Source organism: Lepisma saccharinum, chromosome 3 (genome assembly GCF_977018435.1).
Source record: "Lepisma saccharinum chromosome 3, izLepSacc3.1, whole genome shotgun sequence".
In the NCBI taxonomy this organism is placed as follows: domain Eukaryota; kingdom Metazoa; phylum Arthropoda; class Insecta; order Zygentoma; family Lepismatidae; genus Lepisma; species Lepisma saccharinum.
Window position 1 is genome coordinate 87,699,279 of NC_139231.1, and position 21,400 is coordinate 87,720,678.

General features: G+C 37.1%; 1 protein-coding gene across 1 annotated transcript in view; it reads left to right on the plus strand.

Annotated features, from left to right (window-relative positions):
• The window catches only part of LOC145985226 (cell growth regulator with RING finger domain protein 1-like), a 76,674-nt gene that overhangs the window by 43,432 nt on the left and 11,842 nt on the right, over nt 1–21,400 (plus strand). Inside the window, exon 3 of the mRNA XM_083118983.1 lies at nt 17,861–18,032. Within this exon, the coding sequence (XP_082975109.1) occupies nt 17,861–18,032 (172 nt within the window). The remainder of the gene's footprint in view (nt 1–17,860; nt 18,033–21,400) is intronic.

Genomic DNA, 21,400 nt, shown 5'->3' on the forward strand with positions numbered 1-21,400 from the left:
TTTCGTCAACAATAATGGTATAACTGCATGTTGTCAGTTTCACAGTACTTCACTTCGATATACTTGAAACAGAAATCCCAATGATAATGTAAAGAAATATGACACTTTATTTTGTACAATTCAATTGTTTCACTTATATGCTCGAGTTAAGTTGTTTGCTTTACAGAGAAGAGAGAAGTAACTTTATGCATCGAAAAATGAGTCCGCACTCATAGTTCTTGCAAGTAGAGGGTTCCAAACCTCAGTGGAAATATCAACATATAATACCGAGAATGGATAAGGGGACTGTTAAATTACAAATTGTATTTCTTTTTTTAATCACACTAATCTCATTTAGTCGTAACTTTAAAAATAATCAGGTATTTTATTTTAAACTTACTGCATATGATAAAATTCCGTAATCCTTCCCTAGCTTGTGAATTGTAATAATTTTTCAAATTCACTATTTTTCAGTTTGAATTCAAATCATAGACAATAGAGAAATTGTCAATTTCATAGAAAATAATATTGGTAATCAAATTCATACCTGGATCTGTATGAGTTTATTATTTCTATTTGCAAAAACATCAATTTAGCTTAGTTTGAAATTGTCAGGGAAAAACGTAAATTTTGTCCTGGAAAAGTCACGGGAATTTCATTTCTGCTTGTTTGTAGCCACTCTGAATTATATAAAGTCACAATTGGTGTTAATTGGATAAAAAGCCCATTAAGTTTTTAGAGGCATTGAAAATGGGCATCACTGCTCACCTTAAGAATTTTTAACGTTAATCAAATTCCAAAAAAAATCTTGCTAGAATGTCAGTATCAGCTTTGTGAATTCCCTGTGTAATCTTCCTTTATAAGTATACAATGCCTGTAACAGGGATGTTGTAACCTCCAACAACAGGTTATGCCAGGTGAACGCAGGGTCCAGTGGGCCCACCATGCCCAATCCGCCGACGCGGGAACATATTATGAAGATAACTTCTGATATTCATAGTTCATATTGTATTACAGGGTGTCCCAAAAGTCCCTTAACAGCCGCTCTAGAGACGCGTAGTGCAGAGATTGACATGATTTGAGTATATAGTAATACTGTAGGGGTAGGGGGAACATGATTGCTTTGGGTGACCATGGCGGCGGCCATCTTGGTATCCGCCATATTGGATGGAGGTCAATTTTTTTAAATGGGAAGGTATATGTGTGGTACATAATTTTAGGCTAGAATTGCACCAGAAACAAGAATATGAAGTCAATTTTCAGATATCTTTAATCTGTGAAAAGTTATTGCGCTACAAAATGTGCTCAATGTGCTCGCCATGCTCCCGTAAACACATCCGTAAGCAAGTCTCTCATGCACGCGAACATTCAAAAGAGTTTCGGGAGTGACAGCGGCACAGGCCTCAGTGATTCGTTGCCGAAGGTGACGCATCTCACGTATTGGAACTGCATAAACCATGGCCTTAAGATGGCCCCACAAGTAAAAATCAAGAGGAGTAAGGTCTGGGGACCTGGCTGGCCACTCTCTTGGTCCTCGTCTGCCAATCCACCTACCAGGAAATTGGACATAAGGTACTGCCGAACAATGTTCCCATAATGAGGTGGTGCACCATCATGTTGAAAAAATTCTGGGAAAGACCCATCCGGCATACACACAGAAGGTAAGACAAGATCGCGTAGCAACTGCAGGTAGGTCTCTGCATTCAATGTCCCCTCAATGAAAAATGGACCTATGATTTGGGTATTCCAAATTCCACACCACACCATAACTTTTGCTGGCCCAACCACGTTCCCCGGGTTTACCCAGTGCGGGTTCTCAGAGGACCAATACAGCAAGTTTTGACGGTTGACCTCACCATTGGTATAAAAAAGTGCCTCATCGCTATGCAGAATGTTTCGCCAGAAGTCAGGGTCACGTTCAAGTTGCACGACATACCACTCACAAAATTCCACCCTCCTATGAAGATCATCTTCACTGATGTTGTTGCGTTTGCATCTTGTATGGATGCCACTTGTGTTCTGGCATAATCCTGCTAATCGAACTCTTGCTAACACCACATTGGGCGGATAGTCGTCGAATACTTTTTTTGGGTGAATACTTTTTTCACGAATGATGCCAGAAATGCCATTGTTGTTTCTTCATCCGTGGCTGTTTTTGGTCTTCCCGATCGACGTCTATCGTGCACTGCACCCGTTTCTTTAAACCGCTTCATCACATTGGCCACACTAACATGCGACACTGGCGGCCTAAGCGGATGTCCCGTGAACTCCTTTCGGCGGAAATGAGGATGATCTCAATTCGTTCCTCATTGGATAACATCATGTTCTTTGTCACTTACACTTGCAACAAAAGAGATATATCAGTTATCACAATTTCCATACTTTATCATACGTCATTATTTATTCAACATTGCATCAATAACTTTTCACAGATTAAAGATATCTGAAAACTGGCTTCATATTCTTGTTTCTGGTGCAATTCTAGCCTAAAATTGTGTGCCACACATATACCTTCCCATTTTAAAAAAATGACCTCCATCCAATATCACGGATACCAAGATGGCCATGGTCACCCACAGCAATCATGTTCCCCCTACCCCTATAGTATTACTATATACTCAAATCATGTCAATCTCTGCACTACACGTCTCTAGGACGGCTGTTAAGGAACTTTTGGGACACCCTGCAGTTTTCCTCCAAAGCTTATGGATTGCAAATTTTCCACGAGCAAATTTAAAGGTATTCCTCAGCACCAGTTGGTTACGCCGTTCTGAGGCACGCTATATTATGACGAGCCGAGTGTGTTCCGTGGGCCGTGGTTTGAGCGTCGGTCTTCAACCACACGGTCCGCCTCTGGGTCATTCCATGCCAAACCATCCAATCGTGGTTGATGACCATTGTAGAAAATTTTCACGTTTGTACATGTTTCTAGATATCAAAACCAATGTTCAAAAAATGTATTGTTTTTAGTTCTCCTGGGGCAGCAATTTTTCCAACATTGTGCATGGCTTTTTTTGTTCATGTAGCACTTTACAGAAACCTTAATGTCTCAAAAACCATTAGAGCTAGAGACCTGAAACAAAATTCAATGAGATTTCGCAGATTTTCAATTGTTATACCTTGTAATTTCAATTTCTGGTAAGTCAAGTATTAAAACCTTACTATATTTTCTGAGGCTTTTTTAAACCAAATTTAAAAAAGAAAAGACTTCATTATTCTAAGTATGGGATGTAGCTTAACCTTACTTTGCAGCATCAGAAATTAGGTCACATACGTTATCTCTTATTGACCAAAACTAGTTGAATCTAAAAGTTGATATTTTTAATGTGATTTAGGTTCATGCAGGGCTTCCTTTGTGCCAAATTTCAGACTTTTTCAAGAGGACTCATTGATATATATTTAACCCCGAAAACTGTCAAAATTCAATGAACGGCCATGTTTGAGCCCATGATGTATAAAAGGGTTGCATTTTCTAAGCATTGGTATTTTATTTACAGACACCCTGTAGCGCTTCTTTGGAAAGTAAGAATGTGTTTAAAACAACACACACACATACATTATATATATATATATATATATATATATATATATATATATTTGTAATTAATACACGTACTACAAAGGAGGTTATCTAAGTGTCCCCCTCAGATATCCATGAAACTTGGCAGGTGTATGGAGGGGCCCAAAGGAAGAAATATGTGTTTTTATGTTTCAGCTTAAAAAAAAAAAAAAAAAAAAAAAACTGTTTTAGGGGGCAATCCCCCCTCAAATGTCAAGATGATGAGAAATTGAAGTGGAGATCTGACCCAGAAGCCACGTAAATATGGCATAGGGCCCCTCTATACACCTGCCAAATTTCATGGAATTCGGAGGGGGACACAGGGGTCAGGTCCCCACGTCAATTTGTCCTCATCTTGATATTTGAGGCGGGTTTTGTCCCCTAAAACAGTTTTTTTAGCCGAAACAAAAACACGCATTTCATCCTTTAGGCTCCTCTATATCCCTGCCGAGTTTCATGGAAATTGGAGGGGGCCACACGGGTCAAATGACTACTTCTATTTGTCCTCATTTTGACATTTGAGGGGGGGGGGGCGGGTTGCCCCGAAAACTGTTTTTAGCCGAAACAAAAAAAACAAGTACTTCTTCCTTTGGCTCCCTTTATACACCTGCCAAGTTTCATGGAAATCGGAAGGGGACACAGGGGTCATATCCCCACGTCAATTTGTCCTCATCTTGACATTTGAGGCGGGTTTTGCCCCCTAAAACAGTTTTTTAGCCGAAGCAAAAAAACACATATTTCTTCCTTTGGGCCCATCTATACACCTGCAAAGTTTTATGGAAATCGTAGGGAGGCACAGGGGTCAAATGCCCACTTTAATTTGTCCTCATTTTGACATTTGAGTGGGGGGTTGCCCCCTAAAACAGTTTTTTGTAGGTGAAACAAAAAAACACGTATTTCTTCCTTTGGGCCCCTCTATACACCTGCCAAGTTTCATGAAAATCGGAGGGGGCACAGGAGTCACATCCCCACTACAATTTGTCCTCATCTTGACATTTGAGGGGATTTGCCCCCTAAAACAGTTTTTAGCTGAAACAGAAAAACACTTATTTCTTCCTTTGAGCCCCTCTATACACCTGCCACGTTTCATGGAAATCGGAGGGGGACACTTAGATAACCTCCCTTGTTAGTCTTACACTTTGTAATTATACAGGGTGTCATTTTAATGGCGCCCACGGACCACGGAAACGTATAGAGGACATCAAAACAAACAACTTTTCTCAGTAACATTTTTCTCGTTGGTGCATCATTTCGGCGCTACAGTCGTTCAAAAAAGCCCGTTTTGCCGCCTGAATGCTGGCAACCACACACAACATTTGATTGCATCTTTGACGTCATATCCCGTCGTGAAGCGATGCGTTCCAGGGTTGCCAGGAACACACATATTATGTGAAAAATAATATAGCTGCAACCAACCACATGTAACACTACGGACCTCAATTTGTTGTTCTAAAAGGGCTGATGACGTTTTCGTGTGTTTTGGAGAAATAGAGTATTTGAGTGAGCGAGTTCTTCGAAAAACAGTTCCGGTAAATGTATTCATTTCAGAGTAAGAATATTACATGTTATTGCAAATTTGACATGGTTATATTCTAATCAGTGACAACTAAATGTGTGCATTTGTATGAAATACAACATTCAATAACAATAACATGTTAGTGAAAACAACGTTTGTGTTCAACCAGCCCTAAGTACGACATTTAAGAATTTGTGAACCTAGCTGAATGATAAATGACTGATTTGTAACTACATATATTCAACTATCTAACACGAAAATAAGTTAATTGCTATGTATGTGTCCGTATTGTTGTGCATAAGTTGTATGAAATTGTGCACTTCGAAGTGTAAAGGTCACGTATTCATTATCTAGACATAATAGCAAGATATTCAGTTATATTCTCAAATAATATATTTATGTTCAGTTTAAGGGAACTATGCGCAAGATGATAAATATGATGTCAAATAAATATTATGTCCATTAATGAATTTTTACGACTTCGTTCAATTTTAATTTTGTGGTTAATTTTTGTACCTTAGTACCTGATGCAAACAATGCATGTTATATTCTCCTTCTCAAGGAGACCAAGATATTTATGAATATTGCGATGTAGTTAATGAACAATATAAATAATGTGCACACCAGAATTTAAGATATGTAAAATTAAAATCTGCACAGAAGTTCCTAAAATTAAAATTTGCTCTTTACGAATAGCAATTCTTAACTTTGCACAGTCAGTCAGTGTGATTTCCTGTAACCTATTTGCATTCTTTTTAAATTTATGCTTCGTATTGACAAGTATGAGAGAGAGATATTAATGTCACAAGTGCAAGGGAAAATATAATTCCCAACTTGCATGTCAGTGAAATTAATGTTGTACCAATTCAACTATACATCATTTCAACGATTAAGTGCTTTTCTGGAATTCGTAATCTGGGCCAAGTTTAGATTGCAGGGTGATTATATCTTCATATACACACACACACCTATTTTACATGACACGATTTCAATACACATCCATGTAGAGTTAGAAGTATAATGTCGTTAGGAAAGGGTGAAGCACACGTTGACATTCATGAAACCTACGACATCTCCTGAGAAAAGACTTGCATCATATATTACCTCTTAAGATTTTCTATTACCTGGCTTGTCTACCGAAAAGGAATATAAATTATAAGAGTTTTATAACAATAGCAGCATTGTCCTGATTTTGCATGAGGACTACTAGATTCTCTTGCATCTTGCTTAGTGTTCATTAATTAATGTAAGCTGCTTTCATTATTATTGCCAATGTGTTTTTATTCTCTTCGTTAATGTAAACCCCTTCCCATAGGTTTGAATTAGTGAGTTAGGCGAATTAAGTTTGGTGTTCTTAGCATCCAGATGTTTCGAGTAGGTTAGGCTAGTTTGTTTGTAGCATAAGTATTTAACACTTTCACTCCTCGCCTGTTCGTGTGTGTACGCAGGATTTTTAATGGATGAAAATGTAACTCATGACTACGGAAACTTGTGTAATCAAATACCTACATGAGTTCTCGGAAATTAAATATGTGTGCAAAGTACACTTTGCGTTTGCAAAGTTTGAAAGTTTATTTAATACTAAATTTAATTCTTACATACTCTTTCCTCATCTTCATGTACGTAAAACTTTAGAAAGTTATCTTTCATACGGAACTCGGAAACATGAGTTAGTTTCACACAGAAATAGAATACGTATGATTGCTGAGAATTCTTTAACAATTAGTGTGTTTCTAAGCTTGTATGTAATTTCTAAGTAATATTTTTCTGTGATCCTTTTCTCTTCGTAATTTGAAAGGTAAGGGCAGGTTGTGAAGAACAGCAAACGGAAGTGGATATATCGAATTTTGTCTACGTGTAATTTATTTGCAAATTAAAATTTCATTCTTATTCAAGTTTTTCCTTTTATTCTCAAATACGTAGATACTACATTTTATTCATTGTAAACCATGGGAGGGGAGTTCCAATGAGTCATTCGCCCCACTCTTGTAAATTGTCAATGTTAATTTCAATTCATAAAAATGCAGAAATATTGTTCGAACAGAATAACCAATGTAACAATTGCTTTAGATGGAATCACCGAGTATAAAATACAGGAATTAAGTTGTGTTTTAATATTCGACCATCCAAAACAAGGAATATACGGTTCCACTTTTCAAAATAAAAAAGAGAGATTTTTATGTAAGAAATCACACAAACTTTAAGATTCCTTATTCCTCTACAGACTTTTTTTTTTAAAAAAAGGTATATTAAAATTAATAACTAAATAGAATGATTACGCAATTCAGTAAACCAACTGTGGAGTCAGAGACTGGGCAGTTCAGAGATAACGTTCTGTGGTGTGTTCAGTTTTATTTTAAATTCGCATGGTCTCTGCAACGTGTGTAAAGAGACATCTTTTCACTACCGAATGGTGCCAGTTTTATTTACCTTATTATTTGAAATCAGAAATAATTAGCGTGAGGAGAAGTGCAACCTGTAACACGTCCAGAGTAAACCCACCTACTGGGGTGTTCTAAATACGCCACTGGAATAATAATCTAGTTCAGGAACGGGATACAATTATTCTTAACACATTAATTACTCTGCTCAACAAGTTTTAGAATAAAATCAGGATTCACTGACCTTCTGAAACATATAGTTTAATACCTTTGTTCGAGATCTTATGATAAACACACGTCAACTGCTTCTTTCCCTGTGTTTGTTATACTCCATTTCCCTAAATATATTACAATATTATTGTTAGTATAAATAACAAGAACAACAACTTTCGAGTGAGATTTGTTTATTATATTAGTATAGTGATTATTGTACAATAATAATCATAGTCATGATAATAATGTTTTTGTTATTTTTTTCTATTATGCAAGATTTATCAATGTCTAACGCCCATAGTGTAAACTTATTTATCCCTCCTGTATCCACGATTGAAATGCAGGTAAGAAAAGTGAGGGCACGGTAATATTTTTTTGCAATATAAAATGAAATTCGCCTCCGGATGACGTAGTATTAGACCATCGGGTGGTAATCAAGGTGTACCGGGTTCAATACCCGGTGAATGCACACAGTCGTTCGGATCCCACTTTAAACTATAGTTTTAGTGCCAATTAACCTATCTGGGCTAAAAAGTGGACTTAAACAAAACTCAAACTCAAAACAAAATTCATAGATGACCAAAAACTACTAATACTAGTAAAAAAACAACAACAAATAAAAAAGAAACTAAAGCTAAAAGAGCACGTGCTCAAAATGTCCACCCTGCGTAGCGAGACATGCTTCAGCCCGTCTTCGAATACCAATTTGCACGCGTAGCAACATGTTAGCATCAATTGTAGCCACTGCTGCGTGCAATTTGGCGACTAGCTCTTCAGGATTTGTTGGTGGTGGTCTGTACACGATTTCTTTCAAATGGCCCCAAAGGAAGTAATCTAGTGGACTGAGATCGGGCGAACGAGGTGGCCAACGTACAGGTCCGTTCCTTCCTATCCATTTATTCGGAAAAAATCTGTCCAAGTGCTGTTTTATGAACCGAGCAAAATGTGCTGGCGCTCCATCATGCTGGAAATACATTCTGAGGCGTGAATCGAGTGGCACATCTTCCAAAAGTTCTTGTAGTGTGGTCTGCAGAAATTCAAGGTACTGGTGAGCGTTGAGGCGGTTTGGAAGCAGAGCAGGCCCTATCAGTTTAGTGCCGACTATTCCACACCAGACATGTATTCCCCATCGAACCTGGTGACTGCGCTCTCTTGTAAGATATGGGTTGTCATGTGCCCACCAGTGGCTGTTATGAATGTTGAAAACACCGTCCCGAGTGAACAGTGCTTCATCTGTCCACAAAATATGCTCCGAGAATTGGCCATCTTGATCTAATTGGTGTACCAACCATTCGCAGTACACACTACGACGATTGAAATCCCCAGGCATCAGATGTTGTGTCCTTGTGTAGTGGTACGGATACAGTTCTTCGTCTGCCAGAATCGAATGTACCATTTGTCTGGACAAACGAAACTGGCGACCGATGTCACGGGTACTTTGCATTGGATCTTGCTGAATTGCAAAGAGTACTTCCTCTTCAGCACGTGGTGTTCTCACGTACCGCGGACGACCTCTGTCCACCTGAGGAGAAGGTGCGACACTTCCAGTATACCTCATCCGAAGATCCAGTCTGCGTATTACCTTAGCATCAGGATGACGTTCGAGTCGGTATTTTTCTACTTATAGCACCCGTTGCCATAGATATTGCCAGATTATTGACCATTATCATCATTCATCAGCAATACTTTATTCGACTTACAGCTTTGACTTTGGCTGTTTATGCCCAGCATACATTTTCATTTTGAATACATAAAAGACACACTTTAGGTATACATTTCTGCCAAAAGTTGAAATATATTCTTAAGAAACATGTTTACATATAACTACATTCACTCGTTCATTTCCTAAAAAAATCAATTTTATATTAGCTTGTCTCAAAAAGCAATCACAATATATCGAATATCTGTTGCGTTCAAAAATGAAGTCAAATGTATGAAAAAAAAAACACATTTTATAATACTTTGAATAAAATGTTTCTTTTCTGAAAAGTATAAGTAGGACATTTGAAAATAATATGATGAACATCGCTCTTGAATTACTACAATCACAATTTGGAGATTTTAAAATGGATTCTTTGCAGATTTATATGTTATTCTATCCACTTATCCTTCTGATACGTTGTTATTGGGATTGTAGAGTGGGATCCACTGTACCGTGCAAATTATCCATCACCATGTTCGTGCACTTTATTTGACCCAATAAGAGCTTCAAGAATTAAAATAAAACTCAATACAAGCTATTGACAACTTCTGCAACAACAAACATAAAAATCCATCGCTTAAAAATACACAAGATGGAAGAGAGAAATTAATGAAAATAGACATGGATCCTACTGTATGTGTTTCAGACGTAATGTAACAACGTGAACCTCGGATGCTTCCATTATCAGCACCACAAACAATACCACAACGCGTGTATCAGGACAAATGTATAGACGTAACCTGTAGATATCAACCTTGCAATGATATTTGCAAATATTGAACATGTAGGCTGAGAGACAAAACCCGATATAACCACTTTCTTTTGAATGCGTTGTTTTTTAATCATTTTTATTATCGTTGGTTCATTTCCGGGTTGGTCTACTGGACGCGTTTCTCCCTTCGTTTTACAGCTGATAATGTGGTTGGTAGTTTGCTATTATTCACAGAATATGTGTGTTCCTTGCAACCCTGCCGTGCGCTGTTTCACCGCAGGAAATAACGTCACAGATGCGATCAAATGTTGTGTTGGGTTGCCAGCATCCAGGCGGCAAAATGGTCTTTTTTGAACGGCTGTAGCACCGAAACGAGGCACCAACGAGAAAAATGTTACTGAGAAAAGTTGTTTGTTTTGATGTCCTCTGTACGTTTCCGTGGTCCGTGGGCGCCATTAAAATGACACCCTGTATAATACTACATATATTATAATGTTTTGTTTTAATTTTTAAAACTGTAACTGTAGAACAATTGTATAATTTATGTATAACATTTCTATCTTGTTAAAGGTTTCATCCTGGAATGGAATGTCTCACATTTATGTGTGTTTCCATTTCCAATACATTCGAATGAATATATATTCGTTTCAATGGCATTACAAAATCACCTCTGACATTTTATGTTAAACAAGTAAGATTATATTTGTTGCAAGAGTGTGTTATGCGATGCGTAGCAAAGTATTTTAGGAACAACACTTGAAAAACATCTTGTAGGACTAACTAATGAAAAAAAATCTTTGTAATCGAAGATCATAATACCTTTTCAGGTGTGGTAATATTATAATGGGATTGAGAAACGAAACTCTCGGATCCGGATCCGGTTGGCCATCCCTAGTCTATACATGAAAAAAAAATCAAGCCTTAGACTAAACCCCTTCATTGAAAAAATCGGGCTTAAAAATTCAATTTTCTAACTATTGTTACCCAGTTACCCAAATGTCCACCATAATTTTCGTACTTAGGATGCAATTTAAGCAAAACATACTTGAATATCATAGAAAGTATACTTCATTAGCCACAAAATTAATTTTGTTTCAGGTCTCTAGCTCTAATGGTTTTTGAGACATTAAGGTTTCTGTAAAGTGCTACATGAGCAAAAAAAACAACAAAAAAACCATGCGCCATGTTGGAAAAATGGCTGCCCCAGGAGAACTAAAGACAATACATGTTTTTGAACATTGTTTTGATATCTAGAAACATTCACAAACGTATGTACTAATTATTATGTTGTTTTTTTTCTAAAATGGTCATGCAACCAATTATTTTAGTATTGGTTGACTTGACATGGAATGACCCCAGTCGAACTTATGTCGCTTTGAAGCATCCTCGATGAAATAGGATTGTCATCTTTAAGCCTGGTCCGCATGTAATGTTTTGTCGTCAGTCTTGCATGATAAGGTAAGTTTGACAGAAGACTGACGCAAAACACGTGGCTACACTATTCATGCTTTTTTTTTTGGTCTTATTCAGTCGTTCCAAAATCACCATGTACATATAAGTTCAGTGTTGATGATGACTGATGACAAAACGTTACATGTGGACCAGGCTTAAAAAGAAGAAAAAGTTTACTGGAAGTGTGTTCAAAAGGTAATATTTGCAACTGTTATTTGTGGCGTTACTTCACAACACCTTTTCTACAGAACTGAATCAAGTTGAGCCAAAAATAATGAATCCTCTCACTGACACTCTGCAAACTCGCTCTGAATTACTTCAGTCACACTGGTCGAAGGCAAATGTTGAACGATCTCATAGGCGAAATACAGTATTTCAACTTCGTAGGCCTGTATTTAATTCTTACGTGGAACAAATGCGCTTCCGCCTAACCGTAAAGTTAGCGGTCTCTCCTTCGGCGCCAAGTTCAATTACTGGTGAGAGTTTCAAAATTCGGCATTGGCCCAAGCACCGTGTGTACAATTGGGGAGCCATCTTATCGGAATCCAGTTCGAAACCCAGAAAACAGCGGCGATGAGAAGCCTCTTTCAGCGAAAAGCCCTTCAAAGGGCTGTTGCGCAACGAAGTTGTTTTAGATGGGCTAAGAGAAACAGTATTTATGAGACATTGTGGAAAGTTTATAACTATATTGCTTGTGAAAATATAACTTTCTCATGTTTTGAGTATATACCAAATGCAACCTGTTACTACTCAGTTGTTTTTTTTAATAAATAAATAAATAAATTCTTCACAATTCAACTCCAGAAAAACCTAAATTGCATATTTTTAATCGGAGCTACAAAATATAGTCTGGGAAATAAAGGCTTTGTTCCCACCGCCTTTGAAAGAGTTTTGAAAACAGGACGGTGTGAAATGTTTCGAAGACCATACAAACTGATGACGTAACAATAACAACATCCAATCCATTAGACCTAGCGGTTCACGAAGGTTTAAGAAAAGGTTAAATTGCCTTTCCGAGAGATAAAATAGCTCGCATCAAGTATCTGCAGGCGGTTTGTCCACGAGATATAGAGGATTACCTAACTCCCATTTCTTCCTTGCGGTACACGTGACGTGTCTTTGTTCAAATCTTCTCTTTGTCCTTCTTTCGTTATATTATGTAAGGGTCCCACAGCCAGTTCAGGCGTGGAGGAAAGCACGCGTTTTAGTCTAATTTTAGCACGAGAGAGTTCCACAAGTTTGCGCTAGATACTCGCCCCTCTTTGCTGGGAAGGAAAATATTTCCAGTTGACCTCCTGGCCTGAGAATGGAACCAAAGACATTTTCTTGTAAGACCCTTATGTAAGAATAGCTGTGAACGAAAGTGGGAAGTTATTATGTAATTAAGGTGAAAGTTTTCACTCGTAGGAAGTTTGTCACATGTGCTTACTGTTTACACCACAACCTTGTAGTGAACATCGATGTTTTCATTGTTGTCTGCTGCAATCAGCATTAAAATTCCAGATCTTAAACTTGACAGCTTTATTTAAAATGCACATTTTCCTCACACGCTATTTTCTCGGCAGACGCATAATGATATTTTTTATTTACTGGATTCCTGGAATACAAAAAATCTTACAAACCACCAGTTAGTTTGATCATGGCCGTATTTAGAGGGGGGTTTCTAGGGTTCAACCCCCCCCGAAACTTCTGACATGTTGGATTAATGGAAGTTCAGAAACCAAAATCTGTAACAAATTTTCAATTTTTTTTCGAAGCATCACAAAAATACATGGAGACAATGTTGAAACGATCGAGCTAGAATTTTCATACATTTGGAATTCTGAAACTTGAGTGAAACAGGATTTATTCTCAGAATCGTAACCCACCCGCGACCCCTCCATTATCACTTCTGCTGTCATCTTTCCAGTGTTGCTCCTGCGTCACAAGGAATATAGACTGAAGATTCCCTTATGATTGTCCCAAAATTCCCTTTCCGATAAAGTCAAAAAATCCCCCTTGATAGGAGTTCAAACCTAGGATCTCCAGTTTTGTAGCGCATTACCTTCGCGATTGAGGTTACAATCCATGCACCAGGCTAAGTTTTTAAAAAGAATAACTGGTTCCACACTTTTCAAAATTCCAAAAATTTAATTTTAAAGTCAAACAACAAAAACTTTATGACTAAAATTTCCATCTAACTTTTAAAGCTTTTCTCTTGAAGGTATCTAAAGTTTAATGACGAAGTATAATAATTGTGCATTTCAGTACACACTGTGTGTGTGTGTAAAAAAAACTTGTGCTGGATATTCACTCATCTGCTGGATTGAGTAAGCCCCCTCAAGGATATAACAATAATATAATAATAATTATTATTATTATGGAATGAAATTGTTTTATTATTATGAAATTTTAATTATTATTGTACAATTATTGTTATTATTTCTATTATTCAAATTTCTGGCGACGCCCATGGGAACAATTATGAATGAACCCCCCCCCCCTGAAATTTTTTCCTGCCTACGGCCATGAGTTTGATAAATTAATCGGGAATGGCAGATATAAATGTTTACAGGATTCTTGTTGGGAAGAGTCGTGTAGAAAGGCTAGGATAGAGATGGAATGACAATATTAAGATGTGCTTGAAGGAAATGATCAAGAGTAGAGTAGATTGATCAGAATAGTGAGAAATGTAAAACCTATGGTGTTGGTACAGTGAACCTTCAGGTTTAGGGATGCCAGAGAGATATAACAAGAACGCATTTAAATGTGGTGTCCAGAATCCTAACCCCTCCTAAAAAATGTCAAGTACTGAAATTAAACAAGCAACGACCAACATTATACATAATCATTATACAACTAGTAACTGTATTCGTAAAACCTGTTATAGCTATTAACATTCTATAACTTCTTATTTTATTTTTATTTCACTTTATTTTTCATTGCTATTATAATTATTAATATGATTACTTTATTCATTGTTCTAGCTGACTCAAAGTCATGCATGTACTAAAGATGAAAGCAACGATAATTAGATATATATGTACCTAATTTAAATGTAATGCTTTTCTCTTTCTTTTTAATTCAATTATATTTGTTCTATTCAATCCATATTCATTAAGTTTTCATGTAATCAATATGCAATTTTGTATTCCATTTTTGCATTGTGATCATCTCTCAGACAAGGGTCTGTTGTAAGAGCGGCCCTCAAGGCTGAAACATGCCCACTCTAATAAAGATGATTTTATTATTATTATTAATTGCCTTTGTAGACTGGTTGTTACAAATGCTTCACAGTCTTAAGTAAAAAATAGGCTGCATATATGAATGTATATTTTTTTTCATTTTTATGGCATATTCATGCAGTGTGGTATTTTTTCCAGTGGATTGCAAATCTGATAATTTCTTTCCAATTATCACTATATTTTGTGTGTGGAACAATATTACACTGTAACATGCCCCTAAGGGTTAAAAATTTGCAAACAGGAGGGGCGGAGGTGGGGAATGCCCCTTACACCTGCCAATACCACCTTGATTACATCATATGATATATCTGGTTCGACTGAGAGGATTGCTCCCAAAATATATTTCTAGATATGTCTCTGGGAACCTGGATACCCTTCATTACAGAGAGACAGCATCAATCCACTCCACTTGTAGGGAGACTCACAATTATATTCAATGGCAGCGATTCGTGGGAGCAGTTGCCCCCACTCTAAGCAAAACTTTATCTACCAAGGGAAAGTAAAATGTCCTTGCCCCCCCTCCCCCTATTTGGAACCCAATCGCTGCCACTGATTATATTTTCTTCCTCTCACATTGGGTATATGAAAACAATTATTTTGGTCAATGTAATAATTTATTTCTATACAAATCTGTGTTTAAAAAGTTAATCGGTTGCACATTACAAAATAACACAATAAATCTTATTATGAAAGTGCTTTTATTCTTCTGGTGATGTTTCATTCTGGTTCCCAGAACTTTTCCGAACTGATACTATCTATCTATGTATATATGCATACACACAAACACAACCACCTTACATGGCCAGTCACTGTAAGGTTGTGTGTATGTATTTAATGTGCAGGAATCCCACTGATCTGGATACCATGGAAAAGTGAGTGAAAAAGTCATGTAAGTTTGTAAATGCCTTCAGTAGACTTGAAAAGAAGCCCGGCTGTATTCATTATTTTCTACTTGAAAGAATTTGGGAATGAAAAGAAATTTCACTTTTGCCTTTAACCAGCATCTTAATGGGAGGTATTCTATATAATTTTTAAAGTTTTTTTTAGTAATTTATTTGAATAAAATTGATTCTTTTTATAGCATATGCAATTGAAAACTTAGCATCTTAAAACATGAGAGAATGGCCTAGAATTATATTTAAAATTGCCTGGAAAAGTTATGAATAGGGCTGAGCCGATAGCACTTTGAACCGATACCGATACTCTCACCGATACCCACGATGCATCTCAAGTTTACAGTCTATTTTTAGATCAGTGACAATCGATCAGATGTTTCAAATATGAGAGAAATACAAGAAGCTAAGAGTGAGATAATCGTGTCGTCGTCCCCCCACCTCCAATGTTGAAAAATGAGATCATGTCTCTTCAACCTCCTCTAAATGCTAAAACTAAGGAATCAATCTTCCCAAACTAACATTAAATCATCCGTGAACACAAGAATAATTGGCGATTTACCAGCCCTGGACGGACACGACATGTGAAACTAACAGTAAAGCTGTAATGTAAAACCAATCTAGTCTCTTTTTTGTCCTTAACAAAGAGAATAAAAATTTGTAAACGAAATGTAAGGAGAGAATGCTAATTGATTGATTGTTTTAAATCCACTTTATGCACAGTAAGGCTAATCGGAACTGGAACTACAATTTAAAGTGGGATCCGGCTGGGTATTGAACCCGGGACCCCTTGATTACAAGGCGACGACAATACTACTACGCCATCGGGGAGGCTGAGAGATAACTAACCAGTCTCTTGCTTCTATATCAGGCAATTGACTTCAGTACAGTGATATTCCGATGTGACTTTGCTTTTGACATATATATATTTTCGGCAAATTACTTCTAAAAAAAAAGTAATTGCATACTTCTATCCATTGGAGTGGAGGAGGATCCAAACCCATGACTACACACACGTTCCAGAAAGTCCCTGCCATCATTTGTCGTTCAAAGAACATTATTCCCCTGCCACGTCCCTGTGTGTGTCAAAACACGCCTGCTGAAAACCCAATTATCCAGATCGGGGCAAACAAAAGTCCAAAGTTGGAAAGGAAAAGGGGATTAGCCCAGGTATTTGAATTTCCAGGAATATGCTAAGTACTATGTCTGAAACACGTTCACCACGTGGTCGATGACTGTTTTCACTGCTGGAGGTTTCTAAGGAGAGAGATGTCCATAATACACCACGTGCCTTGTTGACACTGGGACCTTATTGGGATTATTGTTACACGAGACTGCATCTGTGGGAACAAAGCCTGGTAGACTTCGAAGGAACTCACGCCTATGGGGATAATTCCACGTTACCCTTAATTTCCAAGATACTTGACCGCGAGTCTATCTGTGTATGGATTCTTTGTCACGTACTTAACTGTTCACGGAACTTCAGTTCACGTTCAACTAAAAAATGCACAAATACATACTTTTCAGTTTTTTTCAAAGGCAAAGGTAAATTGGAAAAGGTGAATGAACCTTTGAAAAGGAACAAATTAAATTTTGGTCTTGGCGATGCTTCTAGCGACTCAAAGACAATGGTATCGGCTAGAATCGGTGCAAAAATATCAACCAATACTTTTGCATACCAATACCCTTGGTATCTGCTCAGCTCTAGTTATGAATTTATTTTACCAAAGTAAGTGTTGGCAGTATATCAGCCTTAAAAAGTTATAGGACACTAGAATGAAATGCCACTTTCAAAATACGATCTACTGTAATAATTTGCGATATACAGCAGTTATGCAAATTTTAAACAACAATGGTAATCGGTTGAAAAGTTATTATAATATTCTAGCTATACTGGATGGCCACAATTAAAGTTGCCCTACTCAGAGCCCTCAGGACCCACCTTCAAAGCAATGGATTGCGCTGAAACTTGCTATAGAGGCTATGAAGACCACGGGGAAGCGAATGCTGACGAAAAAAATAGTTCAAATTTTCACCACCAGTTGCAAATTTGGCACAGAAATCTAGTGCATAGTGAACAATATCACAGGAATGCTTCAACCATTGATCACCCTGTCTTAAGCTTCCAAAGAATCATTCACATTGACAGCGCACATTATGCACATATTCTGTACAAGTCTTCTTTACGACAGTGAAACTAATCAGTAATTATTTCTCCTCTACTTTCAGATCTCTACTGCACTGTTTCAAGTCAGGTTCCATACACCCTGCAAGCATTTTGGGGAGTTTCGATACGCGAGTTGCATTTGTTCCTCTGGCGTTCATGGAATTCCCTACACAAGAGCCTGGAGAGCGATGCTCTGATGCAAGGGCATTATCAGCTAAGGGGCTCATCATATGGGTATCCTTTGTTGCAAACAGTGCTGTGCATGTTTGTTTAAACGACATATGTAAATCATGTTTATTTCTAGAATGGTATGTTGGGATTTCTGATTAGAATGCAATATTATAGGCATAAACTTTTGCAAAATAGGTATGTAGTATTTTTTAAATTATTTACTTAAATGTACAAATCAGTATTAGAAATTAGTATTTGGTGGCTGAGTTGTCAACCTTTGTGTTCCATAAATATTATTCAAGAGTTGCCAAATGGTGCCTAAATATAGAAGTCTAGTTTCAAACCCTCCACCTTTCCAATACTGTTCATTAACCTTTAGTGCATGGTTTCAGTGTTTTTCAAATGTGCAGTCATATTCGAAAAATCATAGCAAGTGAACTATTTGTCGTAGAAATGTGAGATGTGTTTAATTTTTTTCCCATTGACAGACAGGCCTTTCAAAGGAAGTAAAATTTATACACTCCCGTTCCAAAAAAAGAAGAAAATTTAAATTGAAAAAATATTTCATAGGCTGCAAATTACATTGCAGCCATATGCTCGATACCCCTTCGGTAGCAACAAAAAAAATGTTTTTACCTAAAAATTGCTCCCTATTAATAACTTACTGAGAAAAAGTTTTATATATAGAATAAAACAGTCTTTTTATTTTCTACTGAGAGTGGTTCAGCCTAGGTTGATTGATTAATGTGTTTTATTTTACTTTGCTTTTTGTGCCACTTTTGGCTAATTTGCATAGTTGCGGATGAGGGATGATATGATGAAATTGATGAATGGACACTCGCAAACATCCATGCCCAGGCCAGGATTCTAACCTGGGACTCCTGGCATTGTAGCACAATGTAGGGTTCAGCCTAGGGCTGCTCTACCACCTAACTCAGGCCCAGGTATTACAAAGTTGGTTACATGTGAAAAGCATTAAACAAAATTGATTAGAATACATGAAATACATGAAAAAAAATAGAAGCACACATACCGGTTCACACACAAACACACAAACACTCATCATATATGATTCAAAATTGTATCCAAATACATAGAAGTAAAGAAATGTGTACACAATATGCATTTTTCATGACGTCAGGCAGGTGTATGGATATTTTGTGGGAGAATACTGATAATTTGTAAGTTGGTTTAGCCATGAGGAGTGACTTAATCGTTGTTTCTTTCAGTAAATGAGGATTTCATGAATATTAAGCCAAGGCAAGATATGCTCACTTCTTATGATCTAAATAGCATATCAAATGCAAGAATTTAGAATTTTTTAAATTCTGTTTGATAGTTTCCTTTGCAAATTTATACCGTACACCACATCACAATAATCAAATAGCAAGTATATTAATGTGTCAGTAAGGTATAATTTGGTTTCTATATAATGATCTAAGAATTGTAAGTGCTTTTGTGCACTGTGTTGAAACATGTGCAGGCCAGGATAAATGTTGATTGAAATTTAGACCTAAATGTTTAATTGTGTGAGCATATATTATGTTTTGATTTCTAATTTTAACATTAATTGCATAATTGTTTATTTGTTGCAGAGAGTTGTGAGATCCCAGTATCGTGTGAACAGATTTTTGGGGGTTAATTATGAATGAATGAATGATTTGAAGTTTTAAGTCCACTTTATGCACAGTAAGGCTAATCAGGACTGGACCTGCAGTTTAAAGTGGGATCCGAACCACTATGTGCCTCCACCGGGTATCGAACCCGAGACCCCTTGATTACAAGGCGGCGACCTTAACACTGCACCATCGGGGAGGCCCAGCGGTTAATTATGAGCCCAATTGCAATGAACCATTTGTTAATGGCATGTAAATCTTTATTTAGATTTTCAATTTTGTTTAATATATTTGTTGGTGAGGATGATATCATGAGTTGCGTATCATCTGCGTAACAATGAACAGTACAATGCTTGATTGCCATCGGTAAGTCGGCAACATACAAGGTATACGTATAACAGAGAAGCCAAGATGGAGCCTTGCAGCACTCCCTCCATTTAAAGATAACGGTGATGAAAATGTATTTCCAGGACAGATTACTCTCTGTCTCCTTTCTTGCAGATATGAATTAAAACAGTTCATTACTTGTTTGGAAAAATTATAATATTTCATTTTAGCAAGAAGGAGGTTATGGTGAACAAGGTCGAATGCTTTCGAGAGGTCTAATAATAGGAGTATGGTTACTTTTTTGTCATTGATGTTCCTTAATATGCTGTCTGTGATAGACAGTAAAGCTGTAGTAGTGCTGTGAGATGCACGGAAACCCGACGGTGTATCAGATAAAATATTGTATTTCACAATATAATTTTTCAATTGTATTGATACTATTTTTTCAATCATTCAAAGATGTTATCATTTGTTTTTTTGGGTAGTGGGATGACTTGCGCTTCCTTCCAAGCATTAGGAAATTGACCTGATTTTAGTGAATAATTTGTGTGTGTGAGCGCAGGGAGTACGAAAGGGAGAGCTAATTTAAGCATTTTGCCCGAGATGTTATCTATTCCTGATACATTTGAATGGATGCTGTGTATGGCCTTCTTCACCTCAGGCTCAGACATTGGATGAAATTGAAATTCTTCCGCTTCGTTGTTCAAAATGTTGTCAGAGAAATATTTGTACTCCTTTGCAATGAGGGCGATGTCACAGGAAGTATTATCATATACATTGTTGCAGAATGCCTGTTCTTGAGCTTCAAATGCATCCGGGAGTTCATGAGACACCTCCACTTCTCTCCTAACATTCGCAAAATGGTGATTTATTTTAGAAGGGTTACGGAGGTGATGTGGAAGTTCGCCGATATTTTGTTGCTACCTATGCAGGCTGTTTTTAGCTTGTTACACAAATTTTTGTGTTTTTCATCGAGTTGTTTATAACAAATGAACAGTAAGCTTTTTTCTCCTGTCTCATAATGGAGGTGGTAAAAAAATTTAACTGTTTATATTCATCCCAATGTAGAGGCAGTTTGGTTTGTTTATATTTCTGCAGTGTCCCATCCCTTAATTTCATCAGAAGTTTAAGGTTGCTTGTTAGCCATGGCGTGGGCTCCTTTGTGATTCTAGCCATCCTTATCGGGGCATGATCATTATACAATTTAGTCAGATTTTTCTCCTGTGACTCTATTTTAGCATCAATGTTATCACAGTGTATAGTGATATATATAATGATTTTTTATGATTTCAAATTTAGTTTAACACCGAAACAATGCATCATGTGACTTCATTTGGCTTTTGGGAATGAAGCACCATCCAATAGGACTGTGTACAATTGGTTTTCCGAATTCCAGCGTGGTCATACATTTCTCAGTGATGAATTTCATGAAGGTCGTCCATCCACGTCTGTTGTTGCCGGTAATGTTGATGTTGTGCGTGAAATGAT